Below are 23,352 nucleotides of genomic sequence, written 5' to 3'. Positions count from 1 at the left end.
TCAAGGAACACGAACAACCTGCTATGTTTTAGTGATATCCAGGCTTAAACACGGGTGACTTCATTTGCAGCTCAGTTATTTTGATTTAACCATCTCTGTTGAAGCATGGATATCACTAAAACCTGTGTAGTTAGTGGGGAGGAAGTAAAAACCAGAACCAATCCAGTATACTGGACCAAAGAGGCTCCATTTATCAAAAAATTGCCATTTCGGAGCTTGTAGTGTCCCTTACAAGGGTGCCTGTGACACCGGTCACCGGGGAAAGACATTTTACAGCCTCCCCATATGGTCAGGACAGTTCCAATTTTAACTACATCCCTGGACCATACAGGGATGCTTTAATCTCTCCCTCCTTGTCTCTATAGTGACAGGTGTCACAGGCACCCACACCAGACAGACACTACAATATTTGTAATTAAACAGTTTGAGGACTGGAGCTGGTGAGGTTCCAGTTTATACCCATTCCCTGGTTAGTGTGCCTTGAGGACTGAGCTGGGAATGCCTGTCTTAATATATTTGCCCCTTTGTTGCCTAATCTTCATCTGCCAATATACTTGAATAAGTCGTTTTTTTTTTCCCATTAAGTAATGAATCTGGAAGGTTGCATTTGGCCTGAGAGCAGAGGTTGTTGCTGTCAGCACTGGTGACAGCAGCAATCCAGTCATTAGTATGGGAATGAGATGTGAGCAGCAGCTGCAGCCCCGTGTATACATTTATTTTATTTCCTCCCTCCAATATTAACCAGCCGGACATCACTGGCCTGCCCACAACCCATAGCTACAGATCACCATGCTGCCACAATAATGTTTATCGAGGCCTCCCAATAGCTACAGTAAGAGAATGGCTCGACTGGGAGGGCGTCATCGAAGGGGCAGTTGCCCCAGGATTATTGGCCTGATTAATATTTTCTGAACACATCCACTAATATGTGTGTGTGTATATATATATATATATATATATATATATATATATATATATATATATATATATATATATATATATATATATATATATATATCTGTCTGTCTGCACAATGAGTTTATTCTACTGCAGCTGGGTGGGAGCTGCTGCTTCTGGGGGCATCACACCGTACACACATCTCCCGCCCGGCCCCTTGCACATACCCGTTACCAAGGGTGATACAGAACGGGAGAGACGGCGGCAGGTGGCGATGGAGGGAGGATACAGGGCAGCAGCAGCACCACCAACATTCGGGAGCTGGGTATTAGGGTAGCGTAGCAATAATGGGAGTAAGAGGGAACGGTGGGAGAGCGGGGAAGAGGGGGCGGGGGGGAGGAGCAGCACCGGGATCAGAGGCGGCAGATAACGGGGGGGATGGAGCAGTAGCAGGGACAGGGGGCGTCCCCGGCTCCCGCCATTTCCCATCTCCGCTCCTTCCCAGTGTGTGTGCGTACGGAGCACCCGAGGCCGCTGATCTGTCCCTATCGCAAGGCCGCCGCCATCTCCCGGGAAAGAGCCGTGGCTGAGGCCGGGGTATTATGTACTCGGTGGTTCCCACACCCCCCGCCTAGGCTAGGGGCGGATATCGTTCTCCGGGCAGGACGGGCGGCTGCGCCCCGCGCTCACACCCCCCGCCGCCGCCTTACCAGCGCCTCCAGCTTAGTGACTGCTGTCTCCATGTTGAATAGTTTACATTCCTCAGGCGGACCCGGGAGTACGGGCGGGGGAGGGCGAGGGGAGGAGCTTGCCTGCAGGAGACAGGATGCAGATTGCACGTGATGCTGATAGGGTAGCTGTCAGTTGAGGCAGAGTGCTGATTGGTCGAAGGCGAACGAGGCCAGGCGACTCATTGGACAGCGCTCGATGTAAACGCTTTATAAGCTGCGCAGCCAGAATTGGCCTGGGAGGGGCGCTGTGTTACTTATGCTATGTACCGCTCGTTCAGCGTGTGATATGTTTGCGAATTTAAAAATTATTACGAAAATAACATGGTATGGTTGGTATTCGTGCTGCGAAAGCAGCGCTGAGCTGATTGGCTGGAAAATAGACACCAACCCACCTAGTCTCTGTACAGCGGTAACAGATACAGCATTGCCTACTGATTGGCTGGCGTGTTACACCAATGAGTTAGTGAGCTGACGGAGAGGGGCGGGGCACGGTCGGCGCTCTGTGGTCCGATTGGATGCGTCGCGCTACATTCTGATTTTGAATGTGATTGTAGTAGAGACGAGAGAGAAGCTGAGCGCGGCGTGTGCGGGGATCCGACAGCTGGGAGCGCCCTCAGTCCGTCCGATCCACGGTGAGCACAGACATCGCGTGAAGTACATATGACAGGTCGCCCTCCCCGTTACCCTGAGCCACGTAGTAGCAGGCATGACATTCTGGGCGGTATTCAATGTGAATACCCTGCGAGGTGCAGCGAATCCTTTTTAGGATTCGCTGCACATTCGCCACGTTCCGGAGCCAGCGGGCTCCGGTATTCAACGTGTCAGGGGCTCGCTGCCCCTGACAGGCGAATATGAGCTCCTGCGGCGATTGCCGCAGGGAGCCTCAGGACGGTGCCAGGCAGAGAGATGGTAGTCTCTCTGCCTAGCCCAGACCTTTGTGGGGGGTTAGGTGTGCTCCCCGGGTGCCAGGCAGCACAGGCTGCCCCCCCGGGGGTCCCAGCAGGCAAGCGTATATTCACTACACAGGATCGTAATGATCGTGCAGTGAATATATGAATATGTAATGAGCGGCTCCGCTCTGGCGCCACCTGCTGGCTGCTGTGTAAAAAAAAAAAATAAAAAAAAAAAAATATTATTTTTAAAATTAAATATATATTCATGTGCTTACAGCACATGAATAAAAATAGCATGCCCCTCCTCAGAAGAAAATTCCTGATTTTTTTGACACCAAATGTAAAAAACAGAACACTTTATTTTAAAAGTTCACATTCCACTTCACCATAAAAAGATAGCGATTGCTGCTCGGTGAATCATGGTGACCAAAACCTTCAAATGTATTCGCCAACTGGTCATTGAATAGGGTGATTCACCGTTTTAGTCAGAAATTCGCCAAACAGCACAAATTCACCATAAAAACCTGGCGAATCAGGCTCATTGAATACCGCCCTCTGTAGTCAACCACACTGATGGCAATGCCTATAAACAGGTTTTCAAAACCCAGCCAACTGTCATCTTTAAGCTGGGTACACACAAATATTTATCTGTCAGATGGGAACAAAAATATGGTAAAGTATGGGAACATTTGCTCCCAAACACTGGAAAATGGACAAAAAAAAATCATTATTTGGACAAATCTGTTATATCAAATAGATTTATCCAATTTGTCTGAATGACCATTGGTTGTTTTTCAGCATTGCGGAGCAAATGATTGATCGTACAATACATTACCATATTTTTGTTCCCACCACACAGATTGGACAGCTTTATCTTTAGGTGTGTACCCACCTTAACACTCTCTTCCGCTCTCACTGTCTGCCCCATCTTTGTCAACCCTATCTATCTGCCCCTCTTTGTAACCTCTCACGAGTGGGGCCCTCTTCCCTCATGCGCCCTTCCTCTTATTTAAGATCTCTATCCACTAGTGTGCGGTATTGTTTGTGACACCGCTCCAACTCACCCAACAGTTCCTGGGTGGCTAGACCCCATACAATACATTGCATGCAGTCCTTTTGCACACAATGGGGCAGATGTATTAAACCTTCACAAGCTATAAATTAAAGGGTGATAAAGAGAGATAAACATCCAGCCAATCAGCTCCTTACTGACTTTTTTCAAACACAGCCTGTAACATGGCAGTTAGCAGGTGATTGGCTGGACGTTTATCTCTCTTTATCTCTCTCTCGCATTTATCTCTTGTTAAGGCTTCATACATCTGCCCCAATATATCATATGCGATCCAGTCATTTGGGGCCATAACCATCTCCGGGACCTTAAAACACATGGAATTTCACACTTTTCGTCCAATTTCACGGACCAACGCATCGGAATCAGATGAAAACTTCCCAAATCACACTAGTGGATGGGCACCTTTAGGAAAATATACTATAACCAGCGATCGTTGCTCACCTGTATTAGCCTCGCTTGGGGCTATCTAATTAGCCCCAATAAGCAGAGAGCATAATCCCCAAAAATCAGCCCTGTTTTTAGCGAAAATACACAGGTTTCACTGAACCTGCGTGTTTTCGTGGAAATCCTATGATTTTATTCGGCAAGCCAATAGGATAGCCCGATTACAAAAAAAAAGAACAATTTGGCTAAAAAGTCCGTTTTTTTCAACGTTTAATTCTTTTACGCCATACTCCCTTCAGTTGAACCATATCCCTTGGTTTTCTGCCACCCTGATATTTTTTTCAATATTGTCTACTGCTGCAGCTATGTTTATATATCCTGTATGGAGTTAAAGGTACATCCCCCCCCCCCCCCCCCCCCCCCCACACACACACACACATACGAGAAGCTGAGCCATTACATGCAGCCTCACATGCAATACAAGTGTCCACTTGGGCTATACATATTATGCGCTCCTTTTGCATACAGTATATTGTATGCAATGCTGTTGACTGTTTTAATTTTTTTCCCTTTCTCTTTCCTAACGGTATGCGGTTGATAGGTTGAGAGTACAAAGGTTGACATGTTCAAAGGGTTGACATGAATTTTTTTATGGTGCAGGCTTTAGTGATAAAATAGACGAGCGTGAGTTATATGTTTTGTTCTGAAATTAACTCTTTATATAGATTATGCCGAAATATATGCAAGCACGCCGAAGACCAGCCAAGTACATGAAGAAACAAAAAGGAAAGAAAACAAAAGCTTCCAGTTCTAACCCAGTGGGGTAAGTGTCATTTCCAAGGTGATTAGACTTGAATAAACAAGGTCTCATTTAGTTTTTACATTCAGGATTACATATACTTTCAAGCACATTCACGATGTGATTGTACCATGGTTAAAGGAATATATAGTGTTAAGTGTTCTATATAAATTGAGATCTATAGAAAAATGCTTAATTCCTAATTTAGGGCCAGATGTATCAAGCTTCAAAAGTGATAAAATGGCAAGTGATAAACAGCCAGCCAATTAGCTCCTACCTGTTATTTTTCAAACCCAGTCTGTGACATGGCAGGTAGGAGCTGATTGGCTGACTGTTTATAACTCTCCATTTTATCACTTTTGAAGCTTGATATGTCTGGCCCTAAGTGAGGTAAGAATTATTGAACAAGTCACACAACAGAATGTATTATGCTGTTTTCTTTCATGTTTCAGTGAATTGGATCCACGTGATAGGTCACCCGGACAATACTTGAAAAGGTTGACATGAGTTTTTGTGGGATTTTGGCGGGGGGTTCCTTTTTCATATATTAACATCCACATTAACTCTAATTGGAAATGGTTAAGGGGGAAATTTACTAAAGGAAATTTGTAAAAAATAGGTGTATTTGTATCCAGAAATACACTTATTTTTGACATTTACTATCCCGAAAATACGGCAATTCGTATTCGTATTGATAGCCCATCAATACGAATATGAATTGCCGTATTTTCGGGATAGTAAATGTCAAAAATGAGTGTATTTCTGGATACAAATACACCTATTTTTTACAAATTTCCTTTAGTAAATTTCCCCCTAAGTGTCTGAACCATGGGATGCAATTTTTTTTTTTTAAATAAACTCACGTTCACCTTTTCATACATTGACCTTGTCAAAATCAACCCTATGAACCACACCCTAGTGACTGTATATAAACATTTGTTACAAGCACATCTCGCAAATAACCTGTACTATTGGACCATTCCTGTAGGGCCTATCCTTAGAAGGAAATACATAATAGAATAGAATAGAATCAACTTTATTGGCCATGTATGCTTGCGCACACTAGTTTTTGTGTATTTACAGTGCAGCATCAAGCAGGGATGACGAGGGTTACAGGCTTTGCATACAGTGGGGGCAGAGGTATATGATGAAGATCATGGTAAAGAAACAGTAAAACAAAGAGTAATACATAGCTTTCCTCAGCTCAGATGGTAATTTTGGAAAAGCAAAAATAAAACGTGGCAGCGGTTTGGTTTATGTCCATACTCCAGTTCTAACTCATTGCTTGCTTTAGACGACTTGCTTCAGATGGCAGGCAAGTGACTGTACAAGGAAGGACAGCTAAAATGGTGCAGGGTCGACATACCAAAACGTACATAGAAAGACTATCTTAATATGTATAGTTTGGAGCAGACAGGGGAAAGGGAGACATGATAAAAAACGTAAATATATCAAGGGTTTGAACAAGGTACAGGAGGGAAACATACATCAAAGGAAGTACTAGAAAACAAGGACATAGATTGAAACTGTAAGGAGAAAGATTCAAAGGAAACCTGAGGGAAAAATTACTTTGTAACAAGGGTAGTGGACAAGTGGAATAGCCTTCCATCAGAGACGGTATTTTTGCTTTTCCTCATGTGCCTTTCTTAGAATATATAAACCACTGCCACCCTGATAATTGCTTCAGTGTCCTGTCCCCTGATGCAACTATCTGTATTAACCATGTACTTGTCCTAAACTGTCTTGTAATGTAATTTTGTTTTGTGTTTGCTCATAACTATTCTCTGTAAAGCGCTGCGGAATTTGTATGCGCTATATAAGAAACTGTTAATAAATAAATAATAATAAAACAGTAGATAAAGTTAAACATTCCATGGGATAGACATAAGTACTGTATATCCTTACAAAGAACTTATGCCGACGTACATACAGTGCAATTCTGACTAACGTTCTGTTTTATTCGATTTTGATTATAAAGTCAAAAATCAAGTTGAAATCAAATAGTTTTCAGTCGCATACCATCGAAATGCCCGCTCCCGTTTAGTAGAAATCTCAACAAAAAACTAGACCGTGCAGGCAAAACTGTACAGTCAGAGTCAAATGCATTATGATTCGATCTTGAACAAATCTGGATCAAATTGCACTGTGAGTAGACCCCAAATAGGGTTGAGGTTACTAAAAGGTAAAAAGGGGCAGACTAGTTTGGCCAAGTGATTCTTATCTTCTTGGATGATGTAGTGTATAGGGGAATAAACCTACTACAAATGGATGATACTTCACTTATTTCGTCGTGGTTATGAAGTTCTCTCAGTAGGAAGCACATAGGGCCTTATTCTAGTTCACTCTTTCTGACAAAATCCTTCTTAGATGGACAAAACCTTGTGCACTGCAGGGGGGCAGATGTAAAATGTGCAGAGAATTCGATTTGGGTGAGTTATTTTGTTTCTGTGCAGGATAAATACTGACTGCTTTATGTTTACACTGCAATATAGATCTCACTTTGAAGTAAAACCCCACCCAAACCTAATTCTTTCTGCCCCACCTGCAGTGCACATGGTTTTGTCCCTCTAAGAAGGAATTGAAGGAATTTGCCAGAAAGAGTGAACTAGAATAACCCCCATAGAGACACTGAATGAGTTCTCCCCTAAATGAGGTATAAATAACTTCAGGAGTGATCCCATTAAGGTATAAGCTTATAGGAAAAAAACTGGTGCCAGTATATGTTACAAGTTTTTATCTGTAATTAAGTGATGTCAGATTACAACGGTGTTTGGCTTTAAAATGAGGTTTGGAGGCTCTGAATCATCCTATCTCTCCAGGTTGCTCCTATACTGGTGGGTTATTCCCAATTAAGATATGAATTTAGTGGTTCAGAGTTAAAAATCTATATGTTGCCAATGTGATTACAGCTCTTTATCAAAGCCGGTCTTATTCCTCCAAATACTCTCCTTTTCCTACAGTAGCTTCTACACTTGGAAGAGTTCTAGAAATTTGCTATCTGCATGAAAACATGGGGTAAAATGCAATAGGGTTAGAGAATCCGAAAGTGAGAGATGTGGTAAGATATCTCCAGGTTTTATTTTAAAGCCGCAATCACACACTGCAAAACCAGTTTGATTTTGCATTGTAAATGATTGCCGCTTTAAAAAAATAAATGGAGATTTCTTACCAAATTTCTCACTTTCGGATTCTCTAAAGGTGCGTACACATGGGGCAATATGATCGCTGGCAATATATTGCTCAGCAATCATATTGCTCATTGTCCTGTTTTCATCTGCGACCAAAGATGGTCGCAGATGAAAATGTCACACTGCCGGGAGAAGAGGCGGGGGAAGTCGCTGGGTGGAGGAGCATGCTCCTCCACCCAGCGACCATTCGGGGGCTGGGAGCGCGCACACGGCGATTTATCGCTGGTGCACACTCCAATCACTGCCGATATGGTCGCTCAGCGACCATATTCCCAGTGATATTTGCTATAATCGCCCCTGTGTGTACACAGCCTAACCCTATTACTTTTTACTGATGGTGTTACTAGTTTTGCATTGTGTTCAATATGTGCCTAGTATATATGAATCCTCTTTGTGCCTAGTATATATGAATCTTCTTTTTGCAGGGTATCGGAACAAACTGATGCAAAGCTACCATGGCATTTGAATTTGATCCAGTCTGTAGGGTTCCGATTTCGAAATGAAGGAAATCCAGTGTATTCCATAATGAATGCCTTTATATCTATATATTTTTGGAGCTATAACTGTGTAAAAAAGGTATGCAAGTTAAACCTATTTGACTATATGTAAAAGTCTGAAAGCTTTAAGGATTGCAAATTCGATTAACTGATCCTGTGACCCTTTATATTAAAATGTATTAATGTGTGTATATTTCTTTCCAGTCTCTCTCTTTAATAAAAAATACTGTAATCCCATCTGTAATCTGCCGACGTGAGCTACGTATACTGAGACAACGCTTACATAAAATTGAAACTGAGTTTCTCCAGCTGCAGCTGGCACTGCAGGTAAGTCTTTGCATTGCATTGCTGGTAAAACAGACTGACAGGCAAAAAAGCTGTGCTTACTTTTATTTTCTTTACTTTGTTATCAAAGGCTTAAATCTCGTTCACCATGTATTTAAATTGCAAAACATACTGTTTACGCACTAATATTGGCTACAGACTAGGTACCAAGTTCCATTAACGTAAGCAGAAATGCAGTATAAACATTTCCGTCATCGTGCACAATGTGTATGAAAACACCAACAGCAATTTACCATATACACTGTGTGCAGGCAAAATTATGCCATAAGCTGTGCTTTCCTATGGCTAGCATATATGTAAGTACAAGCACCTACCTCTGTGACACTCAATAATATAATTGAGATACAACTGTGCTTTTATAAAAAAAAAAGTGCAACAGCATTACATTTAAAGAATATCATAAACACCTAAAATATACAATCCTCAACCAACACCCATACACTATAAAATTCCTAAACCACATAATCACAACTACATTTTTAAGTGTATTCCCTTTTTCCAGTAACTTTCCCTACCCAACCTCTAAAACCCCCTTCTCTTAGGAGGCCAGATGTTCTAAGCTTGAAAAGATATAAAAATGGAGAGTGATAAAGCGCCAGTCATTCAGCTCCTGTCATGTTAAAGACTGTTTGAAACATGATAGTTGGGAGCTAATTGCTGGTTTATCACTTTTCAAGGCTTAGTACATCTGGCCAAGTATCTCTTCCCCTATCCACCTAACCTTTCCCATCAAGCATACTCAGCCACACTCCTTCAATCCCACTTGTCCCTCATGAATACTGTACTCCTTACATCACCAACATGCCATATCCAGCCTTCATTCATCCTCCCATCACCTCCACCCATTTATCCCCTATACTGTAGGAGTAGTTGTATACATTTCCGGAAATAGCTATATGCTTTTTAATTATTTCTGCGCATGTAATCACACCGCAGCACCTATGCGCGATCATTTAGATGGTGATATTTTCTAGTATACAACCACAGTTTAAGTGCTGGTGGGGGTGGCAATGCAGTGTTTGCAGGGCGGATTGCTGAATTAGGCCCATTGTGTGTACACTAGAATTTCTTAGCAACTCTATGCTTAAAGCCAAATTCATAATTTCAGAATTATCCATGCTACCAAAGTGGAAATTATGCTTTGGCCCTATGTGGTTAGAGAAGTTTACCAAAATATTCGATGTAAATCAATCCAGTTCACTTGTATAAGGCGTTGGTTATATTACAGTTTTGTTGTACTGATAAAAAAGGAGTTTGCATTATCTTTTTTACTTTCCAAACTGCAACTATTAAATGTTTTTCCAATTTTTGTTCCAGCATAAAGAAACCAGTTCAGTTTTGTCAGGAAATTCGTGCTGCTGTAGTTGCCGGCAAGCAACAAGTGTATCTTCTGTAAGAGAATCTAATGTGCAAGCTGTGGCAGAGAATCCCATGCTCTCTCTTTCATCATTGCCGCCGCCTCCTCCTCCTCTGCCGCCACCACCGCCTCCAGGTCCTCCCCCAAACTTTCTCCTAAAACGTCCGACTGTTCTGAAGAAGGTTGAAAGCAACCGACAACCAAAGGTTTGCAGTATTTCCACTTGTTAAAGCTTCATGTTTGCTTCAATGTCTCTTACAGTCCTGGTATTTACTGTACCTGGGTACAACTGTTATTAGAAAGCTGCTCTTCAGTTACCTCCTGTAATTGTACCTAGCTATAGTGACCTCCAGTAGTTTGCATGAGAAATTAAGAGAGATTCATATGGCTATTGCTGAAAGACGTAAGTTTTTGGGGATAGGGGGGAACGGGATATGTCCGCACAGGCAGGTGCTATCAGCACTAAAGATACCCCAGGTGAGACATTTTATCAATTGTGGAGCTCAGAGGGAGCTGCCTTGAAAAAACTGCCACTAGTGAAACGCGCGTCGGCGTTCATGTGTCCTATGTGTTAGAGTCCTTAATATAATAATTAAATGTGATGTTAGTTCTGTAATAGAATAATTTGCGCTCTGACGGAGAGACAGTGTGAGACTACACCGGCTCTGCCGGCTGCACGAACAGAGCCAGAGTAGCGGCTGCAATAGTTTGAGTGATATACAGTCTCTGTACTTAGCACTTACCCTGCATTTTTACTGAGTGACAGCGCGAGACTGTACCCGCTCTGCCCGCTACCTGAATAAAGCTGGAGTAGCGGCTATAATAGTGTGATTAAAACACACTTGATATGTAATACTTGCCCTGCACTCTGATTGAGTGACAGCGCGAGACTGTACCCGCTCTGCCAGCTACCTGAATAGAGCTGTAGTAGCGGCTGTAATAGTGTGATTAAAACACACTTGATATGTAATACTTGCCCTGCACTCTGATTGAGTGACAGCGCGAGACTGTACCCGCTCTGCCAGCTGTCTAAATAGAGCTGGAGTAGCGGCTGTAAAAGCGTGATTAAAACACACTTGATATTTAACACTTGCCCTGCACTTTGACTGAGTGACAGCGCGAGACTGTGCCCGCTCAGCCAGCTGTCTGAATAGAGCTGGAATAGCGGCTGTAATAATACTTACCCTGCACTTTGACTGAGTGACAGCGCGAGACTGTACCCGCTCTGCCAGCTGTCTGAATAGAGCTGGAGTAGCGGCTGTAATAGCGTGATCAAAACACACTCGATATTTAATACTTGCCCTGCACTTTGACTGAGTGACAGCGCAAGACTGTACCCGCTCTGCCAGCTGTCTGAATAGAGCTGGAGTAGCGGCTGTAATAGCGTGTTTAAAGCACACTTGATATTTAATACTTGCCCTGCACTTTGAAAGAGTGACAGCGCGAGGCTGTAACCGTTCTGCCGGCTGCGGCAATAGAGGTGAAGCAGCGATTGTAACAGCTTCAACATACCCAATATTTAACATCTGTCCTGCGCTGTGACGAAGTGACAGTGTGAAACCGTACCTGCTCTGCCGGCTGCATAAATATAGCCTGAGCAGTGTTAGTAACAGTCTCAATATACTTAACACTTGTCCTGTATTTTGACGGAGTGATAGTGTGAGAGTGTACCCGCTCTACCGGCTGCAAGAATAGAGCCGGAGCAACGGGTGTAATAGCTGAACAAATCCTTGTGAGAAAGGCATAACAGCTATTTTCAGTCTTTAATATTCATCTTAAAGCTAAACAGCAGCCTTAATGAATAGCTGTACAAGCCCATAATAAAGTTCACGCTACAATTAAACCACGGTATTCACGATATTCCAGTCTATCCATATGTATTGTATAGTCAGCATAATTACCAATTGATGCTGGCAAATATGTCAAATTAAAAACTTACCAGTCCCTAAAAGACGGAGTTAATAGCTATGACAGTCGGCAAAATTAGTCGTATATTCTAAAACTGTATAAAAAAGCTATTGTATTTCTCTGTAAAATAAATAATAGGGGACAAAAGGTAGACATATTAAACAATCGATACATGCGACTATTGCGCACACAGCCCAAACAGTCTGAAACATATTGGCTACTTTTTGCAACACATGCACATGTTACCTAATCAACAGTAATAAATTGGAATTACGGCAGTGATTCAAACAATAATTGAGCCTGCACCCAATAAAGTGTATGAAAGTGATTGTAAAAATCTATGATCTCTGTGTTATTCCATCTTTTTATATAGATTGTACAGCCAGCGAAACAATCTCTAATATACGCTGGCAAAATATGTCAAATTACATTTACCAGTCTCCATAAAATAGAACTGGCAATATCAGCCGTATACTCTAAAACTATATAAAAGCTAATGTCTTAAAGGGGATAGATGGTAGACATATTAAACAATCTGTAAAAATCATTGCTGCGCACGGAGTCCACCCTATTTGATGGATGGAACTCAAGAAGCAACAATAAGAATTATGATATAAACCTGGATACAATCCAAGCATACCGTGGAGCTAAAAAGCAATAAGCTGGCAGTACTGGCTAGCAGATAAACCACATATACAGATGCAAATTGTAAGTCTAATTGTATGAGGCTGAAACTGCATAAGAGTTAATACACATCAGCAGATATTACGGGGAAATCACCAAAGCTGTTTTCATGGTAGTACACACCAACAGATATTGTATAGAATTGGGGTAACCAGTACGGGCACTCACTTCTTTTGAGATAAAATCATTCAATATTATTTATTATCCTGTATAGAGCACTGAGGAGCTAACTAAAGGATATAAGTGGAGCTCAACATTGGCTTATAAAAATATACATAGCCAAGAGCTCTCACTAAGTTTCGAATAAAAACATACAGCACTATACTGTGTGTCTTGCAGTAATACAAAACAACATCTGCAAGTGAATGATAAATCATTGTGACAAGTGTAAATATCTTCTGATTCGATAGATTACACCATACGATTCATACACTGGACTCTCCTAAAAGATTAAAAATAAGCAAAACAGAACAACATCACAAAGGGAGTAAACTACGGCATAATATTATAAGCCCACCAAGGAGTATTGAATAACTCCCTTACAGAATATCCCCGATAGAAAAGGACCAAAATTAATTAAAAAAACACATGAAAGGACACAGATACTAATCAAAGTAAAAATTTTTTATTTAAAAGATAAAAAACCAAAAAACACTTTTTTACATATATATATTTATATGATATATTTCACGGGCTGGACAGTTCTTATTTTAAACATATCTCAATAAAGAAATAATTTTAATTTGTATATTTCTTTCAAAATCACTTCTGTGCGCCAACAAAAAAGACATTCTTCCCTGTCCTCTTTTTTGCTATTGCTGAAAGAGAACCAACTATATAAGCAATATTGGTACTTTTGTAGTTTCACGGCAGGCACGCTATGCTACGCTGTCAGTGTAGTGTCCCAGCGGCAGCCTTGCGTAGTCATCGTAGTGTCCCCGTCAGGCAGCATAGTCACCGTACTGTCCCCGGCATCCCTGGTAAGCCTAGTGAGCGCCTCTCACACAGCGCCGGTAACTGCCAGATCCCCTGCACTGGCGGATGACGGCAGAAAGGCATCATGAGTGCGTCGGCGGAGAGGCGCTCCATCGGCCTGAGACGTCTCAGTAATTCGTGCGGGAGGGTATGGCAACCCTGCTTGTGTCTGCTTCAGGGAGACGGTCAGGGTTTCGACAGCATGTGCGTCTCATGCACAAAGGGGGGTGCGGGAGCAAGTGCGTCTCATGCACAATAAATGCATTTGCCAGTGCTCAATGTTACATTGAGCACGCCACACTTCAGGCTCGGTTTACGCGCCCCCTCGCGGGGCTCGCCACGCTTCAAGCACTTTATAAAATCAACTCCGGCCCAACATGGATAGTGGGGGTATGAACAGGTCGGGAGGATGCCTTTATCACCCTCCACTTTATCTCTTGTTAATGCTTAAGACATTGGGCTCATATTCCCATATACATACAAGTTCATTCAGGGCTGGGCAATTGCGGCCCTCCAGATGTTGATGAACTACACATCCCAGGATGCTTTGCATTAGTTTTGCTATGTGGCCATGCTAAAACTGATGCAAGGCATGCTGGGGTGTGTAGTTCATCAATATCTGGAGGGCCGCAAATTGCCCAGCCCTGATTCATTGCTACTTTAAAAGTTTCCTTATTTAATTGTTATGATAACGTATTGACAAACTACTACATTAATACATATTTCAGGTGGCTCCTGCAAAGCAAGATGGTCCCATTTCAATTACACTTAAAGACCTCCTGAATGTCAAATTAAGGAAAGCTAGAGACCACATAGACAGACAAAAAGTAAGTTTCACTGACCTGTAAACTGTCTCATAAATCCTGGTCTGCAACAGTAATTGTATGGATGAATACAGATCCAATGTTTGCGTATACTGGGATCAATTTATTTCTTATGCTATACTGTATGCTTGTAAGTACAGTATCCATTAGTCATTGTACCTATATTTATTATTTTGTTAGAATTAATATATGTTAAAGTTCATTATAATTTTAAGATTCTTGCAGATCTAGCTTATTATATTTTTGTTTACATTCTTAAGTTTGGTTGAGGTTTTCCGGTTAATAGACCATTCTGGTCACTGATGGCCAATAATATAGCTGCCTATCGTTTGTTGATCAGGAAGAAGTAGCAGTGTTCTAGTATGTTGTCTCTGGGAACGGTATGCAGTCATAATTTATATAAGTACAGTACTATATACCATGTTCCTGTTAGTACCATGCTTTAGACCACCTTTAAAGACTAAAGTATTTTAATGCTGTTAGTAAACATGTTATATAGTTCATTCTCTCACCGCCCTGCTTCTTTCAAAACCCTTCCCTGCCTGGGGGAGTAGCTTTCTGCTTTGGTGCTTCTAGCACCGTGTGATCTGTATTTCAGCACCTAAATGCAGACCAGACAGGAGCAAGAAGCACCACAGCAGAGAGCTACACCCCCAGGCAGGGAAGAGGAATGGCACAGGTTTCGAAAGATGTAGAGTGCTAGCACTATAATATAGACTACTGTTAAAGCAGCATGTGGTGGACAAGAACATGATCTACTACAAAGTTCTTATGTTTCCATGGGTTGGTTAAGTAGAGAACAATGTAACATAAAATACTTATTGGCTTCCTCGCATTTGTGATGAGGACAGCAACTTTTACATTACGTTACATTTATTTAACAATATTGATCATTATTTCTTAGCAAAAGTAAGAGTAATATTAAAATGTAACTACTGATATGAGCTATGAAACACTAAATATATATATATATATTTAATATATTTTTTTAAATGGTAGTATTGTATTCATTTAAATAATTGTATAGCTATACTAATCTCTCATGTGGGCTACAATAATTAAATCTTTAGGTTGGATCACATAGACGTGAATGTATGCCACTGATCAACATAGCAGAGTTACAAGGTGTAAATCTAAAGATGGCCTCCAAAATGCAGCCAAAACGTCTTACAAATATTTTTAAGTAAGTAATTTACCGTAATATATTACAAGAACTTACTGACATTATTTTTCATATGTACATTATTATTTTTTTTTTTTTTTTTTTTTATTATATATAGAGACAATCTTAACAAAAGTCCATTGGACCTGAGACGACATCTTAGAAAAGTCAACATGGTGAGGTAAGCACGTGTTTGTACGAAGAGTATGCCACATCTTGTGAGTAATTCATTGGAGGGAGTTGTAAATTTTATCTCTGAACTTAACAGTCACTCTATGGATTTGGTTAAACTTAAGTCATAGAATTTATATATTTAATTTTTTCCTAGTTCCTTGTTTAAAAAAGTCATTTTACAAAGCAAATCTATTATGGTTGTAACACAATTACATTTCCAGGAAGATTTAATGTAGTGGTCTTGTCTGCCCCGATTTTTGGGTACGTTCCCGCGTCCCTCCTGCGGCTGGCAGTGTCCCGGTGGGGGGGAGGGGGAGGGGGGGGAGCAGTTGGGAGTCGTCGTCCCCCCAATCTGACAGAATAGACGTGGCCGAAAACGGGGCGCAGACTAATTTGCCTAAGCCACCCCCTCATTTACATTCGCCACGCCCCCTATTCTAATATTCAGGAAGTTGGGATGTATGCCTTAGTGGTTATATGTTTGTGTGTCTTGTATGTCTTATTGAAGTGCACTTTAAATTGTATGAATTTTATATTTTTTATTGTGTTTAATATGCTTTTTATTAAAAAAATTTATTATTCTTTTAATTCTTGAAATGGTTCAGATTTACAGGCATGTCCAACCTGCGGCTCTCCAGATGTTGTGAAACTTCACATCCCAGCATGCCTTGCCATAGTATTGCTATTAGGGAATGCTAAAACTATATTGCAAGGCATTCTGGGATGTGTAGTTTCACAACAGCTGGAGGGCCACAGGTTGGACACGCCTGGTTCAGAATATTTCTTGAAACCCATGTTCTGAGTGAAGCAACGCCATCTAGTGGTGATAGATTATATCTACCACCTCAATACATTCTTGCTTTTTTCAAATAGAAGTACACACTCTCTCTAAATAGGTGGCAGCAGCTTCCTCAGAAATGAAACATTAATTTAGATACTAACCACCAGACAGATCAGCGCTCCTGTGTGACTTGGTCACCCTCTTTTGCGCGATAATGGGGCAGATGTATCAATCTGCCTATAACGTTTTTTAAATAACGAGTCCCGCTTCTCCAGCATAACGGGGAGAAGCCGGCAAACGTTATAGGCAGATGTATTAAACACACCCCCTGAAGCGCCGATAAGGAGAGCTGCTATGCTAAAACTGTGAGATCTCCAGTGCAGCCCAAGCTAGAAGCAGGGCTAGCGTGGTCCCCACAGTGTGGGGGGGGGGATAGGACAACGCTAGCCCTGTTAATACATCGCCCCGGACGCTAATCATCCCCCCCCTCCCCCCCCCCCCAGCAGTATCTATTTAAGATTCAAGGATAACGCTCTGATAAAGTACATGTCATTTTAGACTGACAAAATTTGTAAAACAAAAATAAGAGAGGGGAAACAAGGGAGGCTTTCTGGTTCTCATATTATTGAGATAGTAAATGCTTTTGTTCTTTCAAATATAACTAACTGGAAAACTAAAATATATTTCTCCTTCATCCACCAGGGGACACTGCAGTCTTCATACATTGGGGATAGAGTGGTGATATAAGGCACTTAAAAAATGTTTACAGTGTGGCAGGCTGCTCACCCTCTATCCCCCTTCCAGACCTCCGTCTTAAAGTGCCCGGAGGAGTTGGCTCCCTGGGCTTGGTCTCCTTAAGGGACTAAGTTTTTACAATGATACAATGAGGACAGGCAGGAGGACCATCTCCTGTGAGGATTTGCCATCAGAATTCAGTCACAGGATGCCACGGCTGTGACATATATCAGTTGTAGAGCAACGCGAGAGGTCTGTATGATCTTACTGTGGTCGGAGCACTATGCGTCAGGACTGCCAGCATTCTTCATTCCTGGTGTGGAAATTGGGAAACTGATTACCTCAGCCCTCAGGATCTCCACCAAGGAGAATGGCTTTACCCTTAAATCATTTAACAACTAACTCAGCGATACGGAGTTCCCCAGATCAATTTGATGGCACCCAGATTGAATCACAAACTTCTGAGATACTGTTCTCGTACGAAGAACCTAGCTGCAGAGGCGTTGGATGTCCTGTCAATTCCTCAGGAACTCCTTTAAGGGTCCAACAGTTTACCCTGACTTACAGCATATTCATTGACAGTGTTCCTATTGAGTCCACGTTGCTAAATTGGCCGGGTATCCTGACATTAGTCATCCCTACCATGCTTAGGGCAAAGAAAGCTGTTACTTCAGCCCATTACCATAGGATCTGGAAAGCCTGGTGAGAGAAGCACAGGCTACCTATGGCTATGTTTAGTCTGTCTCAACTTCTACGTTTTCAAGGTCCAGGTTTATGCCCTGTTAGTCTTCTTTTAACAACATCCGTCGTGGACAGCCATAGAGGGAGAAAGTGTCGGGATTCCGGCGTTGGGATTTTGACTGCCGGGATTCCAACCACTGGGATTCTAACTGCATCCCATGCCTACGTAGTAGGTTTATGTCAGTTATCACAGGGATTCCATACTAAATATCCTATCGGTACTATACCACTTACCAGTGAGATATTACTCTCAAAAAACCTCCCCTATTCCCCTTTCCCTATAAACTTATTTGGTTTCTTACAACTTCAGCCACTGTTGATTGGTCCTATCCTTACCTCAGTTGGATATTTTTGAACCATTAGTCAGTGGATTTGCGCTTGTTAACCTGGAAGACTGTTACCTTGCTGGTATTGGCTTCAGCCAGAAGGTTTTCCTACCTCAGTGTTTTTTCCCTGCCTGGTCTTTCATAGGGATAGGGCAGAACTTCGGAACCGGTTGTGGTTCTGGCCTTGACAGGGGATTCCAGCTCCTTGGATGTGGTACGCTATCTGCTCATCTATGTGGACAGGATGACGTCCTTGCTCAAGTCGTATTCCCTCCTTGTTTTCTGTGATGCAGCCAAGAGATGATGTCTTGCCTCCAAACAGACACTGGAGTGTTGGATTTGCCTGACCATTAAACAGGCTTACCTGTCCCTTCTATCTGTGATTTCAGCTCATTCTACTTGTTCAGTGAGTCCTTCATGGGCTACTGCGTGCGAGGCATCTATAACTCAGCTGTGTAGAGTGCCCTTGTTTGAACACCTTTCAATGATTTTACAAGTTTTACACCATTTTCAACCTCTGCGTCCCAGTTTGGCTGAGCGGTGTTACAGGATGCTCTCCCCAATGTATGAAGACTGCAGTGTCCCCTGGTGGATGGAGGAGAAAACAGGAATTTGGTACTCACCGATCATTCTATTTCTCCTATTCCACAGGGGACACTGCACGCCTACCCAGCGCTGCTCTTTTTTGTTTGTCTTGAATGCCTTTGGGTGTTTTGACTCTATGCTTCTTCTAGCTTGGTCCTATACTGTCTTCTCCTGCTCCTACTCTGGAGATGACCTGGTCTCTTTTTTCCGCTCGGAGAGTGCCGACTCCTATCACCACTCTATTCTCAATGTATGACGATTACAGTGTCCCGCTGAATCAGAGAAGTGGAATTATCAGAGAGTACCAAATTCCTGTATTACAACACTTCAATTGAAAGTGAGCTTCTCAGTTTTTTTATTGAGGAAAAAAAAATAATACAACAACATTGCTTAAGGACGCTCTGTGCCTTTTTTCACCTTGAGTAATAAACAATGGGGAATGTTCTTTTTTAGTACCTACATTACATCTCTGCCCCCACCTGTGCAGGTGCTAGTTTGAAGTGTCCAACCTTTATCATTTCATCTGTCCAAATAGTTATTGTTTGCTATGTGACCGTTTATTGGTCAGTAAGTCTTTAGAATTAAAATTTATCAATAAAGAAAATAAATAAAAAAAAAACACCTTACTCAACATGAGAAGCAGATACCCTGTGGTATTTCTTAATTTAAGTGTGAACACCACGTATGTAATATGTGTACAAAAATAATTAAAATTATACCATCTTTAAGCAGATATGCCTTATCATATAGTAAAAATATAAACAACTCTGTGGTTCAGTTTTTAATTTATTATCAGTATTACCAAATGCCTCGGTACCATATGCAATAATCATAGGTCCTTTCTAGTACACCTCCAAACCTGTATCCATTACTACCACATGAAGATCATGATAAACCACAGTGCCTCCAAACTCTCACTAGTGTTATAGTTAAAAAAAAAAAAAAAAGTGTTAACTCACATTGTTAACATTCATGATGATGATATCATTGTAAATAATGACTTTTATAGATTTATAATACAATGACTATGGGGCTTATATGTGGACCACTCTTTGACAGATGTTTACCTTTACCTATGGCTTGTTATATCACACTTTGCTATTTACAAAAACTATTGCTAGGTCAGGAATAGGGCAGCCACATCACAGAGCTGCAGCTGAACCTGGGAGAGGACTGGTCATTACACCCACCGACGAGAAGCCAATTCTGCTATGGATAAGGGAAATGGATAGACTGAGTAAAGAGAGTAGTATAGCATGTGGATCATGGAGAAAATCCCTTTTCCATTAATCCCAATTCCGATATTAATCCAGAGATTGGGTTTGGTTAATACAGAAAGCCGAGGATAACAGATTGATTTTGAAGATGGGATCCTAAATGTATTTTTACAAAAAGGCTTGGGGCAAGTTCTGCTTTTCACAATTATTTACATTTTCCAGGAGCCCTGGAGGAACCCCAGTGTATGACAGAGATAATAAAGAGAATGGTACAGGACTGACCCCATTAATGACAAAGGCTTTAAGGCGAAAATTCCAAGTAAGTATAACCTTGGATTCATACTGTATGTCCACATCTATTCTTCAAAAAGTGTTTTTGTTTCCTGTTCAGGAAGTCTAACAAATTAAATGATAACAGAGGAAATAAATGTCTGAGGGAATGTATCTCTTACTGGGGCAGATGTATTAAGCTTTGCGAAGAGATAAACTTGAGATAAAGTGGAGATAAATTGGAAGGAGATAACGCACCAGCCAATCAGCTGTGTTTGAAATATGACAGTTGGAAGTTGATTGGCTGGTGCGTTATCTCTTTCCAATTTATCTCCACTTTATCTCAAGTTTATCTCTTCGCAAAGCTTAATACATCTGCCCCACTGTTCTTGAACTTATGGTGCGTACACACGGGTGCAATTTCAGCACATATCGCTGGGAATATGGTCGCTGAGCGACCATATTGCCAGTGATTTGTGTGTGCTGTCGGCGATGAATCGCCGGTTGCGCGCTCCCGTGTGCAGCCTTTGCTGGTCGCAGGAGCATGCTCCAGCGACTTCCCCCGGCGCTGAGCAGGAGGTCAACGGAGATCAGCGGCAGAAGGATTCCCTTCTGCTGCTGCTCCCTCCTCCGTTCGGGTCTCTCTCTCGTCCCCGCCGCGTGATAGCATTTATATATGTCTAGTGTCCATTTGTGTGTCTCTGAAACACTGCCATCTGTTGGCAGTGAGTGAAACTACATCTCTTTCACATATGCAATCACAAAGTAGCAGACTACCTTTTGAAGCATTTGCTTTGAGCGGGCTTACTAGTTAGTGTGTGTGTGTGTGTGTGTGTGTATGTGTGTGTATGTGTGTGTATATATATATATATATATATATATATATATATATATATATATATATATATATATATATATATATATATATATATATATATATATATATATATATATATATATATATATATATATATATATATATATATATATATATATATATATATATATATATATATATATATATATATATATATATATATATATATATATGTGTGTGCGCGCAAGCGAATTCAACTACAGTATATGCACACTTCTTATAACATAAAAATAACAATTTATATTCTCTATTTTGTTCCCCATTTCTTTTACAGATGGCTCACCCAAAAAGCCCATCACCAATGCGACTGTCCCCATTAAACCAAGGCATTGAGCAAGCATGCTAGTAGCATGGAAATGGAATATATAACATTGCACTGTACATGCTCAATGAGTAATGGAAACTTTAACCTGTGTGTCTGCCTACAATATTTTTTTGAAACTGTATCAATGCACATTCTGAAATTCAGTATTTCATGAAAGACAACCACTTGAGTCAATGGTGTCGATCCTATTAGTGCCGAAGGGTGCGAGTTGCAGTTTAAACCCTGAAAACGGCACCAGAATTAAGCCTATCTAGCACCCTTCGCAGTGCAGAATCCCATTAAAGTTGCTCTCACCCCTATGGAGGTGCGAGCACTTTTTAAGCGAATTCAGTCTGCCGTAAAGTGCACCCGGTGTCGTGATTATTCGCACTCGTGAATCATCCGCACGTAATAGTATCGACCGCTATGTATTTTAACGTTTTTAGTAATTGAAGAAACCACTTTTGCTAGTATCACATTTTACTCCATCATTATTGGATAGAATAAACTATTTACATTTTTTTTTTTTTTATATATAGAGCTATATAAAATACACTTTGCTGAGACTCATCACTTAAATGAGCCAATGTACTGGTCAGCACTGTTTTATCACACAAAGCATAGCTTCCTAATCTACCATGCTATAATACTATTACACTTTACTATTTGTATTTAGTAATGACCTTCTATATGTTCAATTGTTCAGGTGAATGTTTACTATTGTTTAATTTGTTTTATATATGTGTAATTGTACTGTATATATTATTGGGTTATCCAAAAATTATACCAATTGAGTCCATGTACTCCCAAATACCCATGCAAAATCAAATTTGTTATTTAAACAAAGCAAAGAGAAATGATTTTATTTAATTGCTTGATTTCCTTTTACTAGGCCTGCTTAGCACTTCAGACTTTAATATTACTTGATTTTGAGGGTAAAGGGACTTATGGGAGGGGTAAACATTTTGTAGGGTAGATAGCTCTCACTAGTACATTTGTCACAATGGTTATAACAAGGGGGATATTCATGAGTTTGCAGGATCGCGTTACAAGGTTTCTGTAGACGGAATAGGTGCAACTCTACCCTGCAATGGATATGGGCAGTATTGGGAATAGGGGTTACTACAATAATGGGGGGGGGGGGGGGGAAGTATCTGGAGACCAAATGTTTACACAGGTAACTAGAATCAAAGTATGAAATGTTTTAGTGGGTGTAGAGGGTAAAATGCATTCAAAATAATGAGCGCACACATCTGACATACTCATTGGGCGATTATGTATAATACTAGATATATTTTACAGTATTTTAATTAGTGCATTTAGGATGGTGGATTTGAATTTAATTTCTAAGTAAGCGCCATTAACCATCTGCTGCATTAAGTATGTGATCTGTTCCTCTTTGAGTATGCTTCCGTATATATGGGAATCGATCTGAGAGAAGAGAATATGAGAAGCTGGACAATCATTTCCTTGTTGTATTATTGTTTTTTAAGTAAATTGTCATTGTTTTTATTTGCTCTGTATTTCTATGTATTCTCAACTGTATGGCCACCTAGATTGAGTATTACACTGAAATATTAATGTCATGAGGTAAAATTAATATATAAAATACATAAATTCCCTTCC

At 41.0% G+C, this 23,352-nt stretch overlaps 2 protein-coding genes across 3 annotated transcripts in view; one reads left to right on the top strand and one right to left on the bottom strand.

The window, feature by feature from the left end:
• The window catches only part of SKA2 (spindle and kinetochore associated complex subunit 2), a 10,498-nt gene extending 8,740 nt beyond the window's left edge, over window positions 1–1,758 (bottom strand). The window contains exon 1 of the mRNA XM_083173961.1: window positions 1,608–1,758. Coding sequence (XP_083030087.1) covers window positions 1,608–1,640 — 33 coding nt within the window. The 5' untranslated portion in view covers window positions 1,641–1,758. The remainder of the gene's footprint in view (window positions 1–1,607) is intronic.
• On the top strand, window positions 1,338–23,352 carry PRR11 (proline rich 11). 2 transcript variants are annotated; one of them, XM_083173960.1, is made up of 10 exons: window positions 1,338–1,494; window positions 4,703–4,800; window positions 8,390–8,540; window positions 8,666–8,788; window positions 10,124–10,369; window positions 14,459–14,557; window positions 15,625–15,737; window positions 15,835–15,897; window positions 20,498–20,594; window positions 21,697–23,352. In XM_083173960.1, the coding sequence occupies exons 2-10, from the start codon at window positions 4,706–4,708 to the stop codon at window positions 21,766–21,768; spliced, it is 1,059 nt and encodes a 352-aa protein (XP_083030086.1). In that variant the 5' UTR covers window positions 1,338–1,494; window positions 4,703–4,705; the 3' UTR covers window positions 21,769–23,352. The 2 variants fall into 2 exon arrangements, with proteins under 2 accessions (XP_083030086.1, XP_083030085.1); XM_083173959.1 differs by lacking the exon at window positions 1,338–1,494 and adding an exon at window positions 1,516–2,260.

The sequence above is a fragment of the Crinia signifera genome, chromosome 2 (assembly GCF_055691185.1).
Source record: "Crinia signifera chromosome 2, ASM5569118v1, whole genome shotgun sequence".
Taxonomy (NCBI): Eukaryota; Metazoa; Chordata; class Amphibia; order Anura; family Myobatrachidae; genus Crinia; species Crinia signifera.
This window is presented reverse-complemented; position numbering and strand designations above follow the sequence as displayed.